General features: G+C 32.9%; 1 protein-coding gene across 5 annotated transcripts in view; it reads left to right on the top strand.

Annotated features, from left to right (window-relative positions):
* RYR3 (ryanodine receptor 3) overlaps window positions 1-19,638 on the top strand; it is a 220,382-nt gene that overhangs the window by 166,815 nt on the left and 33,929 nt on the right. For 3 of the 5 annotated variants that reach the window (XM_054069060.1, XM_054069058.1, XM_054069057.1), the window contains exons 65-73: window positions 557-687; window positions 2,551-2,871; window positions 4,259-4,499; window positions 6,049-6,136; window positions 6,242-6,334; window positions 13,169-13,339; window positions 13,799-13,858; window positions 14,920-15,051; window positions 15,816-15,928. In XM_054069060.1, the coding sequence (XP_053925035.1) occupies window positions 557-687; window positions 2,551-2,871; window positions 4,259-4,499; window positions 6,049-6,136; window positions 6,242-6,334; window positions 13,169-13,339; window positions 13,799-13,858; window positions 14,920-15,051; window positions 15,816-15,928 (1,350 nt within the window). Of the gene's footprint in view, window positions 1-556; window positions 688-2,550; window positions 2,872-4,258; window positions 4,500-6,048; window positions 6,137-6,241; window positions 6,335-8,255; window positions 8,277-10,150; window positions 10,166-13,168; window positions 13,340-13,798; window positions 13,859-14,919; window positions 15,052-15,815; window positions 15,929-18,639; window positions 18,740-19,638 lie in introns of all 5 variants that reach the window. The other 2 variants (XM_054069055.1, XM_054069056.1) reach the window with 2 other exon arrangements.

Raw genomic sequence — 19,638 nt, 5'->3', positions numbered from 1 at the left:
AGAAAGCCTGTTATAACAATGTTATAATGGAAATGCTTCTTTGTGATTGCCATCCCTTGGTGGTCTTTTCATTTGACTATGCAAATGGTATAATATGTGAAGCCAACAAAATTTAGAGAGAGATAGAAAGAAAAGAAGTGAAATCTTGAAAAAAGTATGACTGCCAAAACAAATTCCCGCCTATTGTATGCATTTGTTCCTTTTAGCAAATTGAAGGTATAATAAGAATATGCAGATATTAATCTATTTTTTTGTGCATATTGTAGATGTTTTCTACAGTTTGCACTTTGGAGCAGTTTACCTTTAACATACAATATTGGCGGAGGCTTTTTTTTACAAAAAAAACTCCCTTTGTTTGTTATATCATTATAATTTTGAGTAATTTTGTTCATGTGAGAAATACAATTTTTCAAAATTGTCCAACAGTTCCTGATGTGTTAAGAGAGAAACTAAACAAGCAATAAAAGTTTATACTGCTTTGTAGTGCATGCTAGACATTGAAAGCCTAGCAAAAGACTTTTTCTTTCAGGTAACTTTTAGTGTTTCTCATATACAGGCAGCGTCCTGCACTTGGTGAGTGCTTAGCATCTCTTGCAGCAGCCATTCCAGTAGCATTTCTTGAACCTTCTCTCAACCATTACAACCCATTGTCTGTCTTCAACACAAAAAGTGCAAGAGAAAGAGCAAGTAAGTACTATTTCTCATGCAAAAAAAACCCAAAAATGTTTGCTTCTTCCCAACTAATAGTAATAGAAAGAAATTGTAATAATGTAAAAGAACCCAAATTTATACCTCAGTAGAGAAATCCTACTGTTGCTCTTTCACTACTTGTTATTTGCTCTGCTTTGTTGAAACTTCGTTAACTTTGATACTTTTCTCCCAGTATATTTGCATATACTTTCTAACATTATGTTTGAATTCTTTTCTCTAGCTGCACACTGTAATATTTAAAGCTTGGTCAAAGATCATACCTACATTACAAAGATTTTTAGCAAATTTTACATTTGTGTTCTTATTAGAAATGTGAAAGATGTATCTTATTTATGTGAACAGGAAAATTATCTGTAATTTTTGTTTTCCTAACAGCACTGCAGTGTGGTTGGTATAGGAAACTCCTGACAGAATATAACTCTCATTTCGTGAAACATTAATCAAAGGAGCATGAATCCTTCTACATAGATTTTTTTTCATTTGCTTCTCTCCAGCTTTACTCTTGATGGACTCTCATATCTTAAAGTATTTCAGTCTTTTCCTCATTGATCTATGTAAGAGTCATTACCTGCCATAATCGTTGTTCCTTTAAACAACAACAACAGCAACAACAAAATGTAGGTCAATAAATTCCATATGCTTTACAAGCTTTTCCATATAAAAGCAGTTATGGAAAAGATTGTAATAGATCATCTTTCCAGTCAGCTCTGCTTCATAGAAGCAGCACTGGTAGAAGAAGAGTTTTAGTTGAATGACTGGTGTTAGATTATGATGGGTTGTTAATTGCCGAATAAGCACCCTTCAATTTCTAGTAGAGTCATCTGACAACTGGAAATCTTTCCTGGCATTTTTGTTAGGAGATAGATGTGCAGATTTCATGAGCAAGGCATAGTTTATTTTTAGTGTCACCCACAATTTTGAGCTTTTTGTTTCTTTTTCCCTGAGGTGGATTTAATCTTTTGCAAATTGCAATTTAGGTTAGATACGAGGAAGAAATGTTTTACTGTGAGGGCGGTGAGACACTGGGTGTCCCATCCCTGGAGGTGGTCAAGGCCAGGCTGAATGAGGCTTTGAGATACCCAGCCTGGTGGAAGATGTCCTTGCCCTTGGCGGGGAGGTGGTAGAACTAGGTGATCTTTAAGGTCCTTTCCAAACCCAACCACTCCATGATTGTGTGATTCAAAATAGTGAGACTTCCCCCTTTATGCAGTTGATGACAGCTGATCATGCCCATTTTTGCCCACCGACTATTCCTTCAGGAGAACTGTGTTACATAAGCTCTCACGCGGTTTTTCCAGGTGGGCATCTGCAGTTGGTCTCAGGAGTGCTGAACTCCCCTGAGCCCCTCCCTAAACCGCAGTGACCAATGCTTGACCTCTTTTCACGGACTTGCGCAAAGAACATTTTAGCAGGTGTGAAAATCAGTGACCTTTTTTTGGTCCTTTTGAACTAGTTTCAACCACTTCATCTCACAACATGGCTTGGAAACAGTGTTCAAGACAAAATAAAAAGAGAAGATTTGCTGCAGTTTGAAACACAGTCCTTGATATAAGCTCTGGGTTCTGCACATTTACATAGCTGAGCAGGTAACTGAAGGACACTTTATGGTAAAGCTTTATGGCAGATATTGTCTACATCTGTGATATATGCACTTTATCAGAAAGACATAGTTTGTGAGATGAGAGACCCAAAAGCCCAACTAAAGTTATGTCTGCCCAAGAAAGTGACAGAAAATAACATGAGTGACAGTTTTATTTATATTTATAGTTTAATCATACATATTTGAAGGTAGATGTCTTCTTTTATTTTAGTCTTTTTCCTTTCTACCCTTACTTGCAGTTTTAGGTATGCCTGATACAGTAGAAGAGATGTGTCCAGAGATCCCTCAGTTGGATGGACTAATAAAGGAAATTAATGATTTAGCAGAATCTGGAGCAAGGTATACTGAAATGCCTCATGTAATTGAGGTTATCTTACCCATGTTATGCAACTATTTATCCTACTGGTGGGAAAGAGGATCTGAGAGCATTCCTCAAAGCGCTGGGCCTTGCTGTACAATGGTAACATCTGAACATCTGAGCATCATTCTTGGAAACATTCTGAAAATAATTAACAACAATCTGGGAATAGATGAAGCATCTTGGATGAAAAGAATTGCAGGTAAATATTTGTAAAGAGTACTTGCACCTAATAGTATTTAATTACTTTGCTGCACTTTACCTTGTTACACACTAGTATAATAATAACAAATTGTAATTAAAAACTGCAGGAAATAAAGATGAAAATTGTATGAGTAACAGTAAGAGAAAGATATTTTAATTTTTTTTAAAAAATCTTGTTAATATTATTTTTATGCATGCATTGTAGCATCACTGTAGGCAGAGAGCTTTCCATACAACATAACGAGTTTTGAAAATCTTACTTTCTCTACGCACTGTATAAGAGCCTTAGCATTTAATTTGGAGTTGAGAATTCCATTGATTTTCAAGACACTTAAGAACTGAATATTGCAGTTCAGAGTATAAGTCCTGTGAATTTTGTACAAGAAATATCAGGACAAAAGCGGAAAGAAACTGTGTATGGTGAAATAATCCCAGGAGTAATACAAGTTCAGAATTGGTTGCTTTGCCTGGGTAACTGTCCCAACTATTAAATGAGCATAAAGATTTCTCAAAATGTCATGTGACACTTAGTAGGTAGCAAGCTAAAGAAATTTCCTGCATCCAAATTTTATCACTAAATAACATAAGAGTTTAATATGCAGTAAGGTGGTTAAAGAAAATCTATGTAAAGGTAATAATTTTCTCCTAATTTTTAATGCCTCATTGGTACTGGGTTTTCAGTATAATTTCAAACACTGAAAGGCCTTTCAAAATAATAATGATTTTGTTAGAATTTAGTAAGAAGTCTGCTGTTTAATTGTAGAGACCACTGCTTGCACTTTTCTAGTGGCTGCTTACCTAGATAAGGATGTAAATAATCATGTAGTCATAATAATAATGTACTAGTGTAGTTCTCACAATAATTTTTTACTCAGGTGGTCTGAATTTTATTACTAATTCTTGTATAAAATGGAACCGTGATCTTGAATTAGTCATTCATTCTCAGCATTTTATCTCACCCAAGACAAAATAAAGAAGTTCTTCCAGAACATCGTCTTCTATTTTCTGACATTGTTATACAAAACACACACACAAACAAAAACCCAACAGTGTTTTTGTGAGGACTTTGTGTCTTAATCCCCACTTTCTTTAGGTTCTAAATTAGAGACATGTGACTCACCAGAACGATAGTAGTTTAATTGGCCTAAGGCTGAAATACTTATAATCTGAATTTCCAGTATCTAGTTTTTAAACTCTCAATATACACAGTTCCTACAAAACCATATTCAGAGTTTTATTAATAATTTTATTATGCTCCTGAAATACATGAAGCACTATGACCTAGAACTATGCACTATGTTTTCTAGAACTGCATAGTTCATGTTAGTACCATGAAATCATCAATTGTGCATTAATCATGGGGTTGTCTTTATTTTTCTGTATAGTTTATGCTCAACCCATCATCAGCAAAGCCAGGCCTGATCTGCTCAAAAGTCACTTTATTCCGACACTGGAGAAACTGAAGAAGAAAGCTATAAAGATCGTGATGGAAGAGGAGCAACTGAGAGCAGATAGTAAAACTGACACCCAAGAAGCTGAGCTACTCATTCTCGATGAGTTTGCAGTTCTTTGCAGAGACCTTTATGCCTTCTATCCAATGTTGATACGTTATGTAGACAACAATAGGTAAATAGAAAATAATAATTAATCTCATGTTTATTTGTTAATGCACTGGAGTCCATGATCAGATAATCAGAAAGAACACAATGCATTTAACGTTATGCTGAGAATCAGATTCTGAGTATTTTAAGATTCTTAATTTATAGGAAAATGTACCGGGAATTCACACCTTTTTCTCAAATGCATTTGGTTTATTTGGTTGAGCTATTATCATTGAGAACACGTATCCTGACCAGACTTCTTATATATGAGTATGCTACTGCAGCCCAATGACATTACAAATAAATACGCCTTTCAAAAATTAAAACATGGCTAAACTCCTTAGCTGTTAATGAAGGGGTGAAAAAACATTTTTCTTCAATTGAATCATTCTATTTGTGCATAATATTACAAAGATTTTAATCTTTTCTCTTGTTTTTTTAAGACAGAAATAAAAAGTGTTTGGACAACATTGTATAGCCTTTCAATTTACGAGACGTTTTTCTCCTCAACCATTTACTGAAGAATTATTCTGAGCCTACATTTTACCTTTCCTTTGTTCCAGAACATGACCCCAAGATGCTCTTCAAAAGAGTATCTGAAGTGTCTATAGTATTTCAATATCTACAGTATCTTACTCCTATACTTTACAATATTGTTCTTTTTTACACAACTCTTGTTCATTTATATTTTTTAGGTGTTAGTACATATTGGGCTAGTTAGGAGCATTTTCACTGTATGCATGATTGTTTATGCTATGAACCAATTTACACTGAGAATTATCTACTTTTTCTAGATGAACTCAAGGCTGTACTATGTCAAACCTTGTTGGCAAGGAAACACTTCAAATTTTTAACAAAGCACGGATTTCACTGGGGTTGGAGAAATCCAACTAGAAAGATGGAGTTAATGAGCATAAATTATAACATAATAATTCCTTCCAGGTCTGCTGACAGATGCCCACTTTATGTATGGCCATATCAATTCATGTTAATTTAGAGACAAATAAGAAGGCTGCTTCTGCTGATTCATTTGCCCAAATTTTCTGGGCATCCTTGTGCAGACAGACCGAGACTGAAATTGTGTTAGTTGCTGGATTACAAAACTGAACCAATTAAAGCAGTGAGTCCTTACAGCTCTACCCATGCATTCATTTGTTGTTCTTCCTCTCCCCGTTATAATGTCCTCTTCTGGATCAATGCAAAGTTTTGATAACAAAATCTTATTTTGGGGGGGGGGGCAGGCAGGAAGAAATAGAGAAATAATTACAGAAACACATTTGCTTTTCAGCCAGATCTATCTTCTAGTCTGGTTCACAGAATAGACATAAAAGCATGTGTTGGCACCATGGGGAGGCAAAGCAGGCAGAAATAAGTGGCCAAGAATTAGATGTTTTGTTGGAGATGAGTTAAACTGCCATGAAAAATTGTCTTTCTAAAGATGGTCATGGAAGAGTGAAGTGATTCTCATTTAATTCCAAGATTACCTATACATAACCCAATCTATTAAATAGTGAATTTTATGTTCAATTTTATTTAAATGTCTGATTTAAAATTTCTCTTGTATTTGTAACTAGAGCAAATTGGCTAAAGAAACCAGATGCAGACTCTGATGAACTCTTTCGAATGGTAGCTGAAGTTTTTATCCTGTGGTGTAAATCACACGTAAGATAAGATGTGTACTTTTTCTTCCTTTTCATTCTGTCTTTAAATATAAATGTGGTACATGTGGATGAATTAAACTTCTGGTGATTCTTTTTTCATCTTTAGAATTTCAAAAGAGAAGAACAAAATTTTGTGATTCAGAATGAAATCAACAATTTGGCATTTTTAACGGGAGACACCAAGAGCAAGATGTCTAAAGTAAGTTAATAAAAATTTGTGGATCATTTAAGTTGTAAGAAGGCTCTGAAAATCTACTCGGATTACAGCTGCTATGCTGAAAGGAATAACAAAGACTAGTTGTGATTCTTGATGATAGACATGTCAACTCCTATGCAAAATATAGGCCATGTACCTAAGAGTTACTTATTAAATGTCTACTAATTAGTCATAGATACAAGATTACAATAAAGGTCTTGTTTGAAAAAGTTACACATATAAAAGCATCTGAGTTGTAATATATGATATAGGTTGTTGATCTTTCAGAAAAAGAAGGCAAAAGTAGACTATTTTATAAAAGCAAGTGATGAAATATCGGTTGTCTGATCTTTTCCTTGTGAACACTAATCAGTGTTTTCCTTGTCAACTTTGAGAGGAATGCTGTCTTTGATTACACCCCTTTATTCATGTCCTCTGTTTTTCTTGTTAATGACTACACCAGTTTCTTTTTTGCTCATTTTCAATATGACAAGATTCCGACATGATGGCTGGAAAGTACAATTTTTACCTGTGTAACAGAGAAAATACATGTTGTCAAGGTACAAAATGTCACTTTGACATTAGTTGAAGAAGATTGACTCACTCATCTAAAGCCAGCTGAAGTCTAATTCTAAATTAGTAATAGTAAATGTAGCAAAGAACTCCTTTTTAATCATATTTGTAATACGTATGGAGTAATCCTATTTTGAACGTGTTCCAGAGAAGTTACGGAGTTTGTTGGTTTGTATTTCACTGTGTTTTGATTGTATGTAACCTAGCTTCTCAAAGTGCAACCTTAGACCACAGATGATCAGGTAAAATGTGCCATCACATTCCTTAAATCTCTTAAAAAAAAACTACTTCTGCTTTATATATATATATATATATATTTTAAGTTCTGAAATTTGGTTAAAACAAACACTGATGTTGGAAAGTTTACAAGTAAAAATAACAGATTTTCTGCTCATTATTAGTTCACGGCTGGCACTGAACAGCAATTCAAATCATATAGAAGATTCTATATTTGCAGAAAAGGCTTTTTTTTAATGTGTTTTCTTGTTTTCAAGGTGCATCTCATTGAAATTGTGCAGAGAGATTGAAATATCTGTATTATCCTCATTAGCAAGATGAGTAGTGGGCACAGTCCAGGCTATTTGCACAGTAACGGAGTCTAACAAGTAGTTCTGAACGGTAGATATAGCAGTCACTACACATATATTTAATACGTATACTTCTATATTTATATGTTAGAATTGGCCAGAGGAACCAAGAATTAGGTGTACATTTGGTTTTTATTACATGATAGATTAGAATCTGGTGATTCATATTTAATCTAAATTGTATCTCACTGCAGTATTGATAATAGAATAATAGGATGTAAACTATTATTGTCGTATTTTAGTCAGTTAGGCATGGCAGAAATAACAAATAAAAAATCTTTACAAAAGAAAGAATAGTTATCCCTCATACTGCTCCATTTTGGATAAAATCATGGGAATATAGGATCAGAAATCTACATGACCCAAATTTGAAAAAGCATTGGCTATAAACTGTTGACCCAAGACAGAACAATTTGGGGTCTTTTAGACGGATGATTTTGGCCTGCTTTAGACAACTGTCTGTTGTATAACAGGCATAGCATTTTTCCTATGGTAGAAAATACTGTGATAGTAGTAGGATGTAAAGTATGATATCTCATGTATGGAATGTTCTGTATCTTTACATGCCATATGCAGAAAAAAATATGCAGAAGATAAAGGATTAGGATTATATAATGTATTGATAAAAATAAAAGCAGTGGTAACAATTCATCATTCCAATCAATAAACTGATTAATTACCCATTGCATTTTGATTATACTTCTCAAATAAATGTATTAACAGCTGAGAAAGTTTTTAATTTTTCTTTTCTGAAATAATGGCAGCAGATTGCTCGGAGGGGAATGGTAAGTTAGAGAACTTTCAGTCTGAGCGAGACTGGTGACTTAGACTGCATTGAAAATAACAGATTTGTAATAGAAGTGTTGAAATGGAGAATTTAAACACATTCAACCCCACTAATCTGTTATTTTTGAACCCTTTGTAGGTTTGTTGATAAAATAGCATTTTGATTAAGATGCAATCATCTCCTATTGTGTTTTACAGTTAATTGGTATAAAAGACTAAACATATACATTCACACGTACATAATAAAAGTGTAATATATATGTGGGCGATTTTTCTGTGTAAATTTTGTAATCTACATGAATGTGTGGCTGGATATATAACCTTATTTTCTAAACACTTACAAATCTTAATGAAGTTTTGTTTGACTGGCCCTTAATATTAATTTTTTGCATCTGTTTCTAAAAAAAGCATTTGGACAGACCTATAAAAGAAGTTTGAGGCAGTCATAAAATCCAAGTTTGTGTTATGAAGCAACATTGTGGTTTGTGTCCATTTGTAATATGTAATACATATTACTTGCAAATCTAGGATAATAGAGGATTTCATGTCAGTGTTTTCTGCAAGAATTTTAGATCTCTTTTTTAAAGACTATTCCAATTGCATAGAATCTGTTTCCTTTAGATATGCTATGGTAAATAACGTGTGGATTACATTTATGCTCATCTCTAATAAATGAAATATTATTAAGGTCTTGTATTTACATACCTTTAGTGTATGTCTGCTGAGCCATGTCTGTACAGAACATACATATTTCAAGCAATTGAAATTTTCAATTAAAATTTGCTGCTTGTCTGAGTAAAGTATTGAAGATTCTAAGATGCTTGACAGTTTGATGACTAATCTTTCAGTCTTTCTCGACTTGTAGCTATTTTTTTTCAGTATGTGGTATAAATATAGTAGGATATAAGAAGAGATTTTAGTAATGGCTTAGTTTCAACATTTTGAGGCTAATTCAAGTATAACAAGAAAACAAAGTTACTATTAGAAAAGGAGAAATCATTTGTGTTTGTGGCTTTTTTTATGGTTTTTCTTTAACCAATAGTTTTGCATAGTATTTTCCCATGCCTGGTCAAGGATTCTTTCAAATAACAGTTGAATTTTTTTTGCCATTTAACCAAAACTACATTAGGTTGTCGTTATCTTCTTAAGATTGCCTGACACAATGATAATACAGTGTTGCTTACAGAATACATATTCATTTAAGTGTATTTATGGTATTAAGGTAACAAATGCAAAAAAAACCCTGTGTATGTATGAGAGTTACAGTTGAGTTCATAACATTGTTCTAGGATTGGGTATTGCTGAGAGATATGAACTTAAGTCAAGTTTTCTCTCAGTCTGTCTTCAAAACAGTAATGAGCAATGGGAAAATACATCTATAAATGAGGTGCTGCATCTTCACACTGATAGTTTGATTTCTATTTCTAAACATATTTGTTCTCCATCATATTTTGTTGGGAAAAAAAGAGATAGAGCTGTTTATTTCCACAAAAGTAAATGTTTTTCATTATTGGACTATCCAGAATTCCAGACACCTTCATCCTTTTAACAATATTGCGAAAAGATGCAGTAATTACTGTATTGACGTGCTTGCTTACTATATGTACTTCTTTATGTGCTGAAGCAACAAATGGTAGTGCTGAATAGCAACAGATAAATTCAGAAAGTCATCCATAAGTTCATTTAATAAGGATTGAGCTGAATAAAAGTGATTTTACAAAGATCTCGTTTGATTGTACACTTACAGTCTATTTTTTTAGCTACAAATTTATGTTTTTATTGTCCTGTTTAAGCTGAGTAACTTTATTACTAACTTCTGAAATTTTCATCTTTTTTACTTATATTTTCTTCCCTTTATTTTTCTTTCATACAGGCCATGCAAGTAAAGGTACAGGTCAAAGTGCATGATATGTCTTTGTTTTAGTTCTAGAGATGATCAGGCTCCAAGCATTCTTTCCATTTATCATAGCAGTGGCGTCACAAAGTAAAGGCCCAACTCCCACCTGCTATAAATTTTCTCTGATTTAAAGTGGCAGTGTTTGACCAGAGCAGCCAAAATTCCCTCTGGTGCTTCCATATGTTGCTTAATAGGAAAATGTAGTAAAATTACCTTCTGTTATTATTTTAGATGTACGTTCTGCCTCTGCTGTCTTTCTGCATTCCAGGGTTTTTTTTTGGTTGATTTTGTTTGTTTTGGATTTTCTTTTTTTTTGGCTAATATATTGAAGCAGATATTGTAAAAGCAGTGCTTAAGTGGAGTCATCAGAAACACGTATTTGACTCATGATATTCAAGAAGAACACGTGGGAGAAATGTGCTATAAAATATACCCTGTCTGTAGATGAATAGGAGATTGTATTAGAACCGGTAAATTTAAATAAGATATAGAGTTCAAATCCTACCCTTTTCCAAAGGTAAAATGATCTGTACTAGAGATGTCAGAATGATGAACCCTTTGAATAATCTGTTTTTCTTTTACATATTTAATATTTTCAAAACTTTCTATGTGTCCAGTGAACCATGATCCACCTTCCTTTGCATCTTACATGTTAGAATTTTAATATGAATTTCTAATACACATGAATATTTTTTGACCTATAGCGTGTTCTTCATTACTGAATCAGAATCAACAGTAAAAATGGAGCATAAAAGCATCTTTCGCTTCATCCTGTGTGCTGAGAAACACATGATGCTGTGAAGATTTTTTAAATCCATTAAATTCGAGGCATGAGTTAAAAAGTTAGCTGATCTCACACTTTGGTATTGTCAAACTTCCCCAGATATATAGAGTAGAATTTAATAAATGCTTTCATGATAATCCCTGAGAATTAATGGTTTAAGGAAGGTTAGAAATACTAAAAATATCAATTCCATCATCTAAGAAGGTTTTAGTTGATTTTTTTTTTTTAGGAAAAGTAAATTTTCTTCTTTTTTATTGTAATTCTGGAGAATCTGTGAATCTTTTTCTATATATGTTTCCTCAGGAACTGGAAATTCTTGTGCTTAAATCCTCAGATAAGTAAGAATATTATGTCCTGTTAGGCAAACAGGTTATATCATTCTTCTTGTTGAGCTACTTTTAACACAGTTGATTATTTAACCTGAATACATCCAATTTAATGCTCTTTACATATGAAATTAAGGTATTATGTTTACTCATATAGGTTCATATTAGAACTGAACAGGATAATTTTATTGTCACTTGGGTTTCTGTCCGTGACTCTACTTACACATTTATTAGCAGTAGTTGTGAATTCACAGACAGCAGAATTTGACAGCAAAGGCAGAATGGATGTTCTTTTTATGTTTTAAAAAGGTTCAAATTTTAAGATTCACCTATCTTGTTCATACCGAGTAACAATCTCAAATGAAAATGAAGAAAATCAAATGTGTAAAATGTCCTCAAGCATAAAGAAGCAGAAAAGTAAATCAATATCTCTTCTTCTTTTATTTTAATTTTTTTTAATTATATATTTTGTAATTCCTTATATAAGATGCATAGTGACGCCACTGGAATATAGTGATACATTGTAGGATTTGTTTGTCTGGTGTCGATGTAGAGTACAAATAATGTCACTTTTATAGCCATTACATCACTGCTATTTCTAAGGCACTTCCAAAAGCAAAGCTTTGAGGCAAAGTATGCTCTTGCAATTGTTAGTTCCTTAAGAAAAGAAGCCACATCCATTGAGTGTTCCCTCTGACCTGTAAAATGTTCAACACCAGCCGTTTACACAAAGGTTCACCGTCTAGAAGTCAGAATTTGCCAAAATTTACCACTGAGTAGAATATGTACAGCTGCTTTATTTTTTTTTCCTTCCAGAGATTACTGTGATAAGAGTGTGGTAATAATTGGTAAATAATGAATCACAATGGATTATGTTTATATGGAGCTACGCAATGTGTTATAGAAACAATAGTCAGTAAAACTTTGACAGAGGGAAAAGGATGTGGATTGTTAAATGCAAACATTTGCTATTTTGTAGTGTTGTATAAGACTGGAGGCCTAGTCCTGAAATCTTATCTTAGGCAAAACTCCCCTTGAGTGTATTAGGAGTTTAATCTAGGTACAGAATTCAGAACTGGGCTAATTTTATGTTGCTGTTGTTGTTTACTGTATGTTTATTAAATATATGATCTGTTCTAAAGATTTTGGTTTGTTGTCTCATAATTGATAAGTTGTGTGTGAAATATTGTTGTACTGTTTGTTACAAGAAGAAAGGGCAGATGTCATTCTGTTGTGCAGTTTACTTCTCTGTCTCTTTTGTTTTCTTTTTCCTATTATCATGATTTCCAAAGACGTAAAAGACTTAATTTTTCATCCCAGAGTTACTTCTATTAGCTAAAAACAAAGGACAGTGCTTTCCCCAGAGACATTAGTTCATTGGCTTTTCATTGCATTGAATCAAAGCCTTTTAGATACATGTATTTTTCTGTTGAGACAAATCAGACAACATTAATTCATTCAGACCCTGGATAACTATATTTAAGTAAGTTTCTAACAAAAATGTAAACAGCCTGAATTGGTCTCTGTAACTTCGGGAACTCATAATGTCCACTGAGACTGCCTCAGCTTTTCATTTTAGGCTTTTTTCTGATTTGAGAGTTAAGATCCAGAAAATATAGTTAGTTTCATGTGTATGAATGCACACAAAAGTATGTCACTGTTATTAAACTATTACTGTTATTTCAGTTTCTAATTGGCACTCACCAAAAGTATTCCTTTATATTTCCCCCTCAAGACTATATAGCCTTCTTCTAATGAAGCAGTTTTAATTCATTGTATTACATCACTGTATTACATTTCCTTGGACCATTAGGGAAAAAACTTGTTGGGAAACTGTGCAATCAGAGAATTACAGTAATTTAATTTTCTTTTTTTTCATTATAGTCCGGAGGACAAGATCAAGAAAGAAAGAAATCAAAACGTAGAGGGGATTTGTACTCCATACAAACATCCTTGATTGTAGCTGCACTTAAAAAGATGCTTCCTATTGGTCTGAATATGTGTACTCCTGGAGATCAAGAGCTCATCTCTTTGGCTAAGACTAGATACAGCCATGTAAGTGCATACTTTGCAATAGTTTTCAATGCAAAATAAGCAGAACTTCATAAACTGAACTTTAAGGCACAAATATCTAAGTGGTCAATTTAATTAAATTTATCAATGTACCATAAGCAATTATAACTGCCAATTATGCTTTCAAAAGGAAAAGTGATATTTATAGGCAGCTGCTGTAATTTCTATGTCATTTTGCAGTTGTATACAACGTGCTTTGTTGCATATGCAGACTCATTTGGACCAAATATGGAAATACTGTTCGTTAGCTTTAATTCTCTTCAAAGATTAATCCTTGTTTTGTCGTCAAACTTAAAGAAACCAATGCCTTTCTGGTAAATTACATACTTTGAAAACAAAAGAGGTTAAGTTTCAATAGTAAAATAATAGCTGTTCGATATTGTATGTGTTCTTATGAGATGAATCATAATTTGAAGCAGACAATATTCTGCCTTTCTACAGAAAGACACCGATGATGAAGTCAAAGAACATTTACGTAACAACCTACATTTGCAGGAAAAGGTAATATGGAAAAATCTTTCTTAAGGATGTTGATGTGCACTTTTAAAATACAGCAGGCACAATTGTTTTTTTATTGGGAAAAAAACATTAAAAAAAGAGAATGTGAAAAGCTATTAGAAAAACTACCAATTTAGTGGTTTTGCTTAGAATTTTCATGAAAATATTTTATTTGTAGCTTTGGCTTGTATTTTCAGGTTTCAAGAAGTCCTATCAAATGGGACAAGTGTAAAGATTAACACATTTGTCATTTTGAAAATATAATTGCTTAGAATCAAATCAATCCAAGAAGAAAGTAAAATTGAAACTAAAGTATTTCAGCTTCTCTTCTTGAAATTAACTTGCACTAATGATTGAATAGTATTTCTAAGAAAATATGAATTTTAAAGTAACTATTATAAAATAAGAAAAGCTTATGTCATTTTAACGCATAAGAGTTTTACAAGCATGTTTATGTTCCCACTATGTATACATTGAATTCACTGTCAAAGGTGAGACCAAACTGGAGTCCTCATCATTCTGTAAATAATAAATTATTTAGATAATTGCTTACAGTCTCTTAACATAATAGGAGTAACTCATTTATCTGTCATAGGAGTTTACTGTCTGATTCCTATAAATTCGTTCTTACATAAATTTAAATTGGACTCACTAAGTAATTCTAATGTCTTTTTCTGTTTCTGTCCTGTGAAAAACCCAAAGTCTTTGGCTGTAGCTCTTCACCTACTGAAATTCCATCTATCTTTTAAAGACTCCATAAAGCAGCTTTCTGTTGTTGGTACTGCAAGGACTTAAGCTCAGTCTCAGTACTAAATGTGCTTCCTTATTTTTAATGCAGTTAAATGAGACACAAAGTCCCAGGGTGCCTTATTTAGTTTAATGAAATAAAAATACAGAACCTTGCTTAAGAATTGAGTTCAGTTAACCAACATAATACAGGCTGTTCATTTTGACTAAAAGGTGACAGATGAAGTATCTATAACATTCTTTATATGCTATGAGAGTGATATTCAAATTCAATATCTTCACTCAGCAGCTTACATACAAAATATGTTGCTTTTTAGTCTGATGATCCAGCTGTGAAATGGCAGTTAAATCTGTACAAAGACATTTTGAAGAGCGATGAACCTGCTGACCCTGAGAGAAATGTGGAACGCGTGCAGAGGATATCAGCTGCTCTGTATCATCTGGAACAGGTAAAAATTTAAATATTTATACTGTGTTTGTTTTCAAGTAGCATGAGGTTTTTTCCTTGTAGAGATTGTCTTGACTTCAATGAGTATAATTATTAAAGTTTCCAGATAAAAATTGGTTTTGTGCATGCACACATAAACACATACAGATGTTTTTAATATAATCTGTTGAAGGTTCAGGGTAAACTCAGGATGTATTTGCCTCTGCAAAAACTTAAACAGTTGCAAAAGAATAGTACAAAAATCATTACAGCTAAGTAAGATGTTTGCACATGTAGTTATTTTTCACATACAGGTTTTAGCCTGTCTGTTTCTGCACCAGAGGATGCAGTAGCAACTTTTGAATCAATTGCCTGTTCATTCAAATAATGCAATTTAAATACAAAAAGCATTTGTATGCTTTCTACATAAAGCTAATCCATTTCATTCACAAGTGATATAGCACAGAAATTCATTCACATGAACAATTAAATACACATAGTTAGAAAGAGATAAAATAATTTTGGAATTTAACAAGGAGAATCACCCATGAAATACTCTGCCACCTTAATCTTTTCTGTATAAAATACATAAGACCCTTAGTATTTTTTCTTATTAATTTGAAAACAAAATAAAATCCAAAATAAAACCCTCAAAGAACACTTTTTCCAGGTGATGGGGAACATTTGTAACATTTTCTAATTTGCTAACTACATTAACCATTAACCAAAAAGAAAATTTGAATTGAAGAGTTTCCACTGTATGTACTTGAAGGTATTTTCCCATAGGTTGAACAACCACTGAGATCAAAGAAAGCTGTGTGGCACAAACTTCTATCAAAACAACGCAAAAGAGCTGTTGTTGCATGTTTCAGAATGGCACCATTATACAACTTGCCAAGGTATACGTCTTAAAGATTTATTTTTTGTAACTTTTGTTCACATTTCTGAGTGCAAGTATTTCTTGTGTATATATGTTCAAATTTCTTAATTGTCAGGCCTATTTAATTTTGTTTATGAGAACAAAGAGTTGTATACTTATCAGCTAATTCCTCACAGTAGCAAAATACTTGTCTCATGACAAATAACCAGAGGGGGAAAAGACCACGGTGCTTCAAAACCAAAATACTTAACTTTTGTCAGCTCTTACACTTTGTAGTTCTTCACGTTATCTGTGAAAATTGTTAAGATGTTGCTGTTTCTGTCCCCTTTTTGCCTTAGATTGGTTTTTTTACTCTTTATTCTCCTGTGTTTGTATTATTCTCTCTTTTTAAAAATTATTTATGGCTATTCCTTACCCATGGCATGAATGCTTCACACTGTAGCTTGTCTGAGCCAATATTTAACTACTGCATCGTAATGTTATATGCATTAAAGCAGCTATTGGAGCAGAGCAGTGCAGAATGACGTTTTAGACTTCTGTGTTGCTCTGCTTCTTACTCCAGTTGGATGTACATACCACAAAGTCTGAGATAAAGTGCGTCCTGTGCCTGGATCTATCTACTGCTTTAAAGAGAATATTAAGATCATGCGGCATTGGGGTAATTTCCTCTACCCTGTTTCTTTTCAACAAATCTGCTTTTTACTCAGATATAGCCTAAGCACATTTTTAATTATGTTTGCTTCTCACCTTCTTCTGCTCCTTTTCACCTTTCATGTTTAATATTTTTGTTCAAATATTGTTTGCAGAGTGTTTAATGGAGGAGTGACATTGCATTTTTAAATGTTTTTATTAAAGTAAATATACATGCTTGATATTGGCTAAAGGTCTGTAGCTGTGCCAGTAACATATTGGAAGAATATTAGGTTTGCACAAGACAAATAAAAAGCCTGCTATACTGTAAAAAGCACACATCCTTCCATTACAAAAAGTAGTAGTTCTAGACGATAGTAACTTCTCAAACTTGCCACACTACCACCAGGCAATCTTTAAAGAACCAGAGACATGAAAATGTTTAAGTGCAATAGAAAAACAAACTTCTTAGTATCTGCCATTTCATTTTGAGTAAGTAAATTCGGAAAAACAAGAGGGGGTATGAAGACCACCCATTTCAGTATAATATTTTTGTAAGTATTTTTTTTAACAACTATATTATGGATTTATAAACTCTTAAAATGCTTGGAATATATATGAGTACCCAGATAATAAAATTGTTTTATTTTCTTTGCTTTTAAAAAAATCCACTTTTATTTTGTTATTTTTGAAGCTGAAGGAACTAGCCAAGCACAAAAATGGGGTTATGAATCTGTATTTTTTATATTTCAATAAAATATAGGGTAATATTTATTGAAGGAGAACATTTACAATATTAGTAATTTTCTTTAAAACATTTCTGTGTAAAAAAGATTGAGGTTCATTCTTTTCAAACTTCATGTTAGTTTTTGTGCCAGAGTTAACTCCTAATTTATATACGAATGTGTGACAGATCTGTCCAGTTATTATTATGGATTCTAAAAAGAAACTCTCCTAAAGCTATTTTAGCCAATTAATTGTGCTGTCTGCACTCCAAAACAGGCAAGACTGAAAATACTTCAGACTTAGAATCAAAATCATAGAATGGATTGTGTTGGAAGGGACCTTTAAAGGTCATCTAGTTCAACAATAATCCCCCTCCTCCTTTCAGGAATCAGCAGGGAGTTCTAGGTATATTACTCAATTGATAGGTGCAGAACAAAGTTTTAAAGTTCGTTAGTTAATAGCCACATGTTTTTCCTGGATAAATCATAGGATTCTGACAGGAAAATAAGGCTATCAAACTGCTATGCACCTATAACTATCTCCATCACTTAAACTGATTGTGTTGTCTCTAAACCCTTGGGAGATTATTTCAAGTGGAATATGATCAATTCTAGGAGTTATGTAAATTCCTTTCAACCAGAGTTTCAAATACATCTCTCTTTTTCCTTATTTTGGTTATAGCTTTATCTTGGGAGTGTTAGTTCTACATTTCATGCTAGAATCAATTAATTTAAAGGGCAGTAAGCAAACGTTATGGTGGTATCCTTTCAATTATCCTTGAAAACATTAATATCTTCAGTGAACTACGAGCTCTTTTTTTTAAAAATTTCTCGGAGATTTAGGTGGCTTTCAATATAATTTATAGATAATATCATATTTAATGTAATTTTCTTCAAAATACATTTTTATATGTATCAGTTTTTAGGAATTCCAGTAAGATATTTCAGATATTGAAATGTCTATTGATGTGCAAGTGCTTGTTAACTTCAACATCTACTATACATATTCCAAGTACTCCCTTTTCTGAAAAGAGCCTAGAGATACAAGAGAAGTAGTTGTATTTTAAAATATTTTTCTTTTTCAAGGGAAAAAAAACAATTATACTAGGAAATACTAATTCTTCATGTCTTCATGTCCTGTGAAAAAGTGTCTCATGTGACATGTGTTTTCTCTGAGATGTATGTATTTCTGTTTGATGTTTTAAGAAAATTAATTTGTAAAAAAAATGTCTTATTGTTTGTCATCTGTATTTGCACATGAATACAGCGAAGTTGTACATGGCAATTTTTCATACACAGTTTACATTCTTTTTGACTACATTATTGAATTTAACTTGTGCCTTTCTTCAATGAAAACCTGTATGCTTTTCTTCAGACACAAAATTAGCAATTTCTTCCTGAGCACCTTTCAACGTGTTTGGCTGGAAAAAGTACATGAAAAAACTCAGTATGACAGGCTTATACTCAAGTTAACGGTAATGTAACTTGTGGAGAGCCTCTTCCTTATGCGCACTCTTATTCCTTCCCAGCCATGATTTGATGTTATCATAAAACATGAATTTGTACAATTTTCAGAGGGGATTCTGATTGGTCAGTTTTTGAAATTTGATAATGAAATGGCAGCAATATCAGCAGGAGAACATAGAAGGACGGCTCAAGACCTATTCCATTATTAAATAATAATTTTTGTGCCCAATGTATTTAAACAAGGCGTAGTATATACAGCCAATTTGTATAACTTTCATTAGTCATGCAGAATAAAAGTAAACAAAAAGGTTGAGTAGAACAACCTTTGTAAGCTCATGTAAAAATTTCCTTTTTCCTGTAAACTCAAAACAAAATTTCCTTCCAAATGTAATGGTTTGGCCATTATTATGATATGAAGTTGTACTGCCATGACCTGTATTTTCTGTGAAAAGTTATTAATGAATACTGTATGGTAGTAATTAATATGGCTCAGAGTTTTCTAAAATTGGTCATTTTCTAGAGCAGTTTTTCTGTATTACTAGTTCAGCTCTTTTGAGGACACATTAATAGAGCCCTGATTTGGAACTGAAAGAAAACAAGCTGAGATTAAGCTTCTGTATGTGAAGAAGGCAATGATAATCTGCAGATAATATGCTGGAAAGCACTTGATAATTATTTTGATGTTGGTGGCCAACTTCTGCTGTCTCAATGTCCTAAACCTGGTAAACTAGATTTACATCTCATAGGTGTAAATCCCACCCGCTCATTCTCAGTCTGTTCAAGTGTGTGTTTTTCCCATGCTTGCATTTAGATTCCAGTCCTGCAGTTTCACATGTAATGTGTATTAGCACTCCCAAAGCTTTATAAACAAAAAGTAATGTATATGTGTATTCAAAAAAATAGTAAG

The sequence above is a fragment of the Cuculus canorus genome, chromosome 5 (genome assembly GCF_017976375.1).
Source record: "Cuculus canorus isolate bCucCan1 chromosome 5, bCucCan1.pri, whole genome shotgun sequence".
NCBI lineage: Eukaryota > Metazoa > Chordata > Aves > Cuculiformes > Cuculidae > Cuculus > Cuculus canorus.
This window is presented reverse-complemented; position numbering and strand designations above follow the sequence as displayed.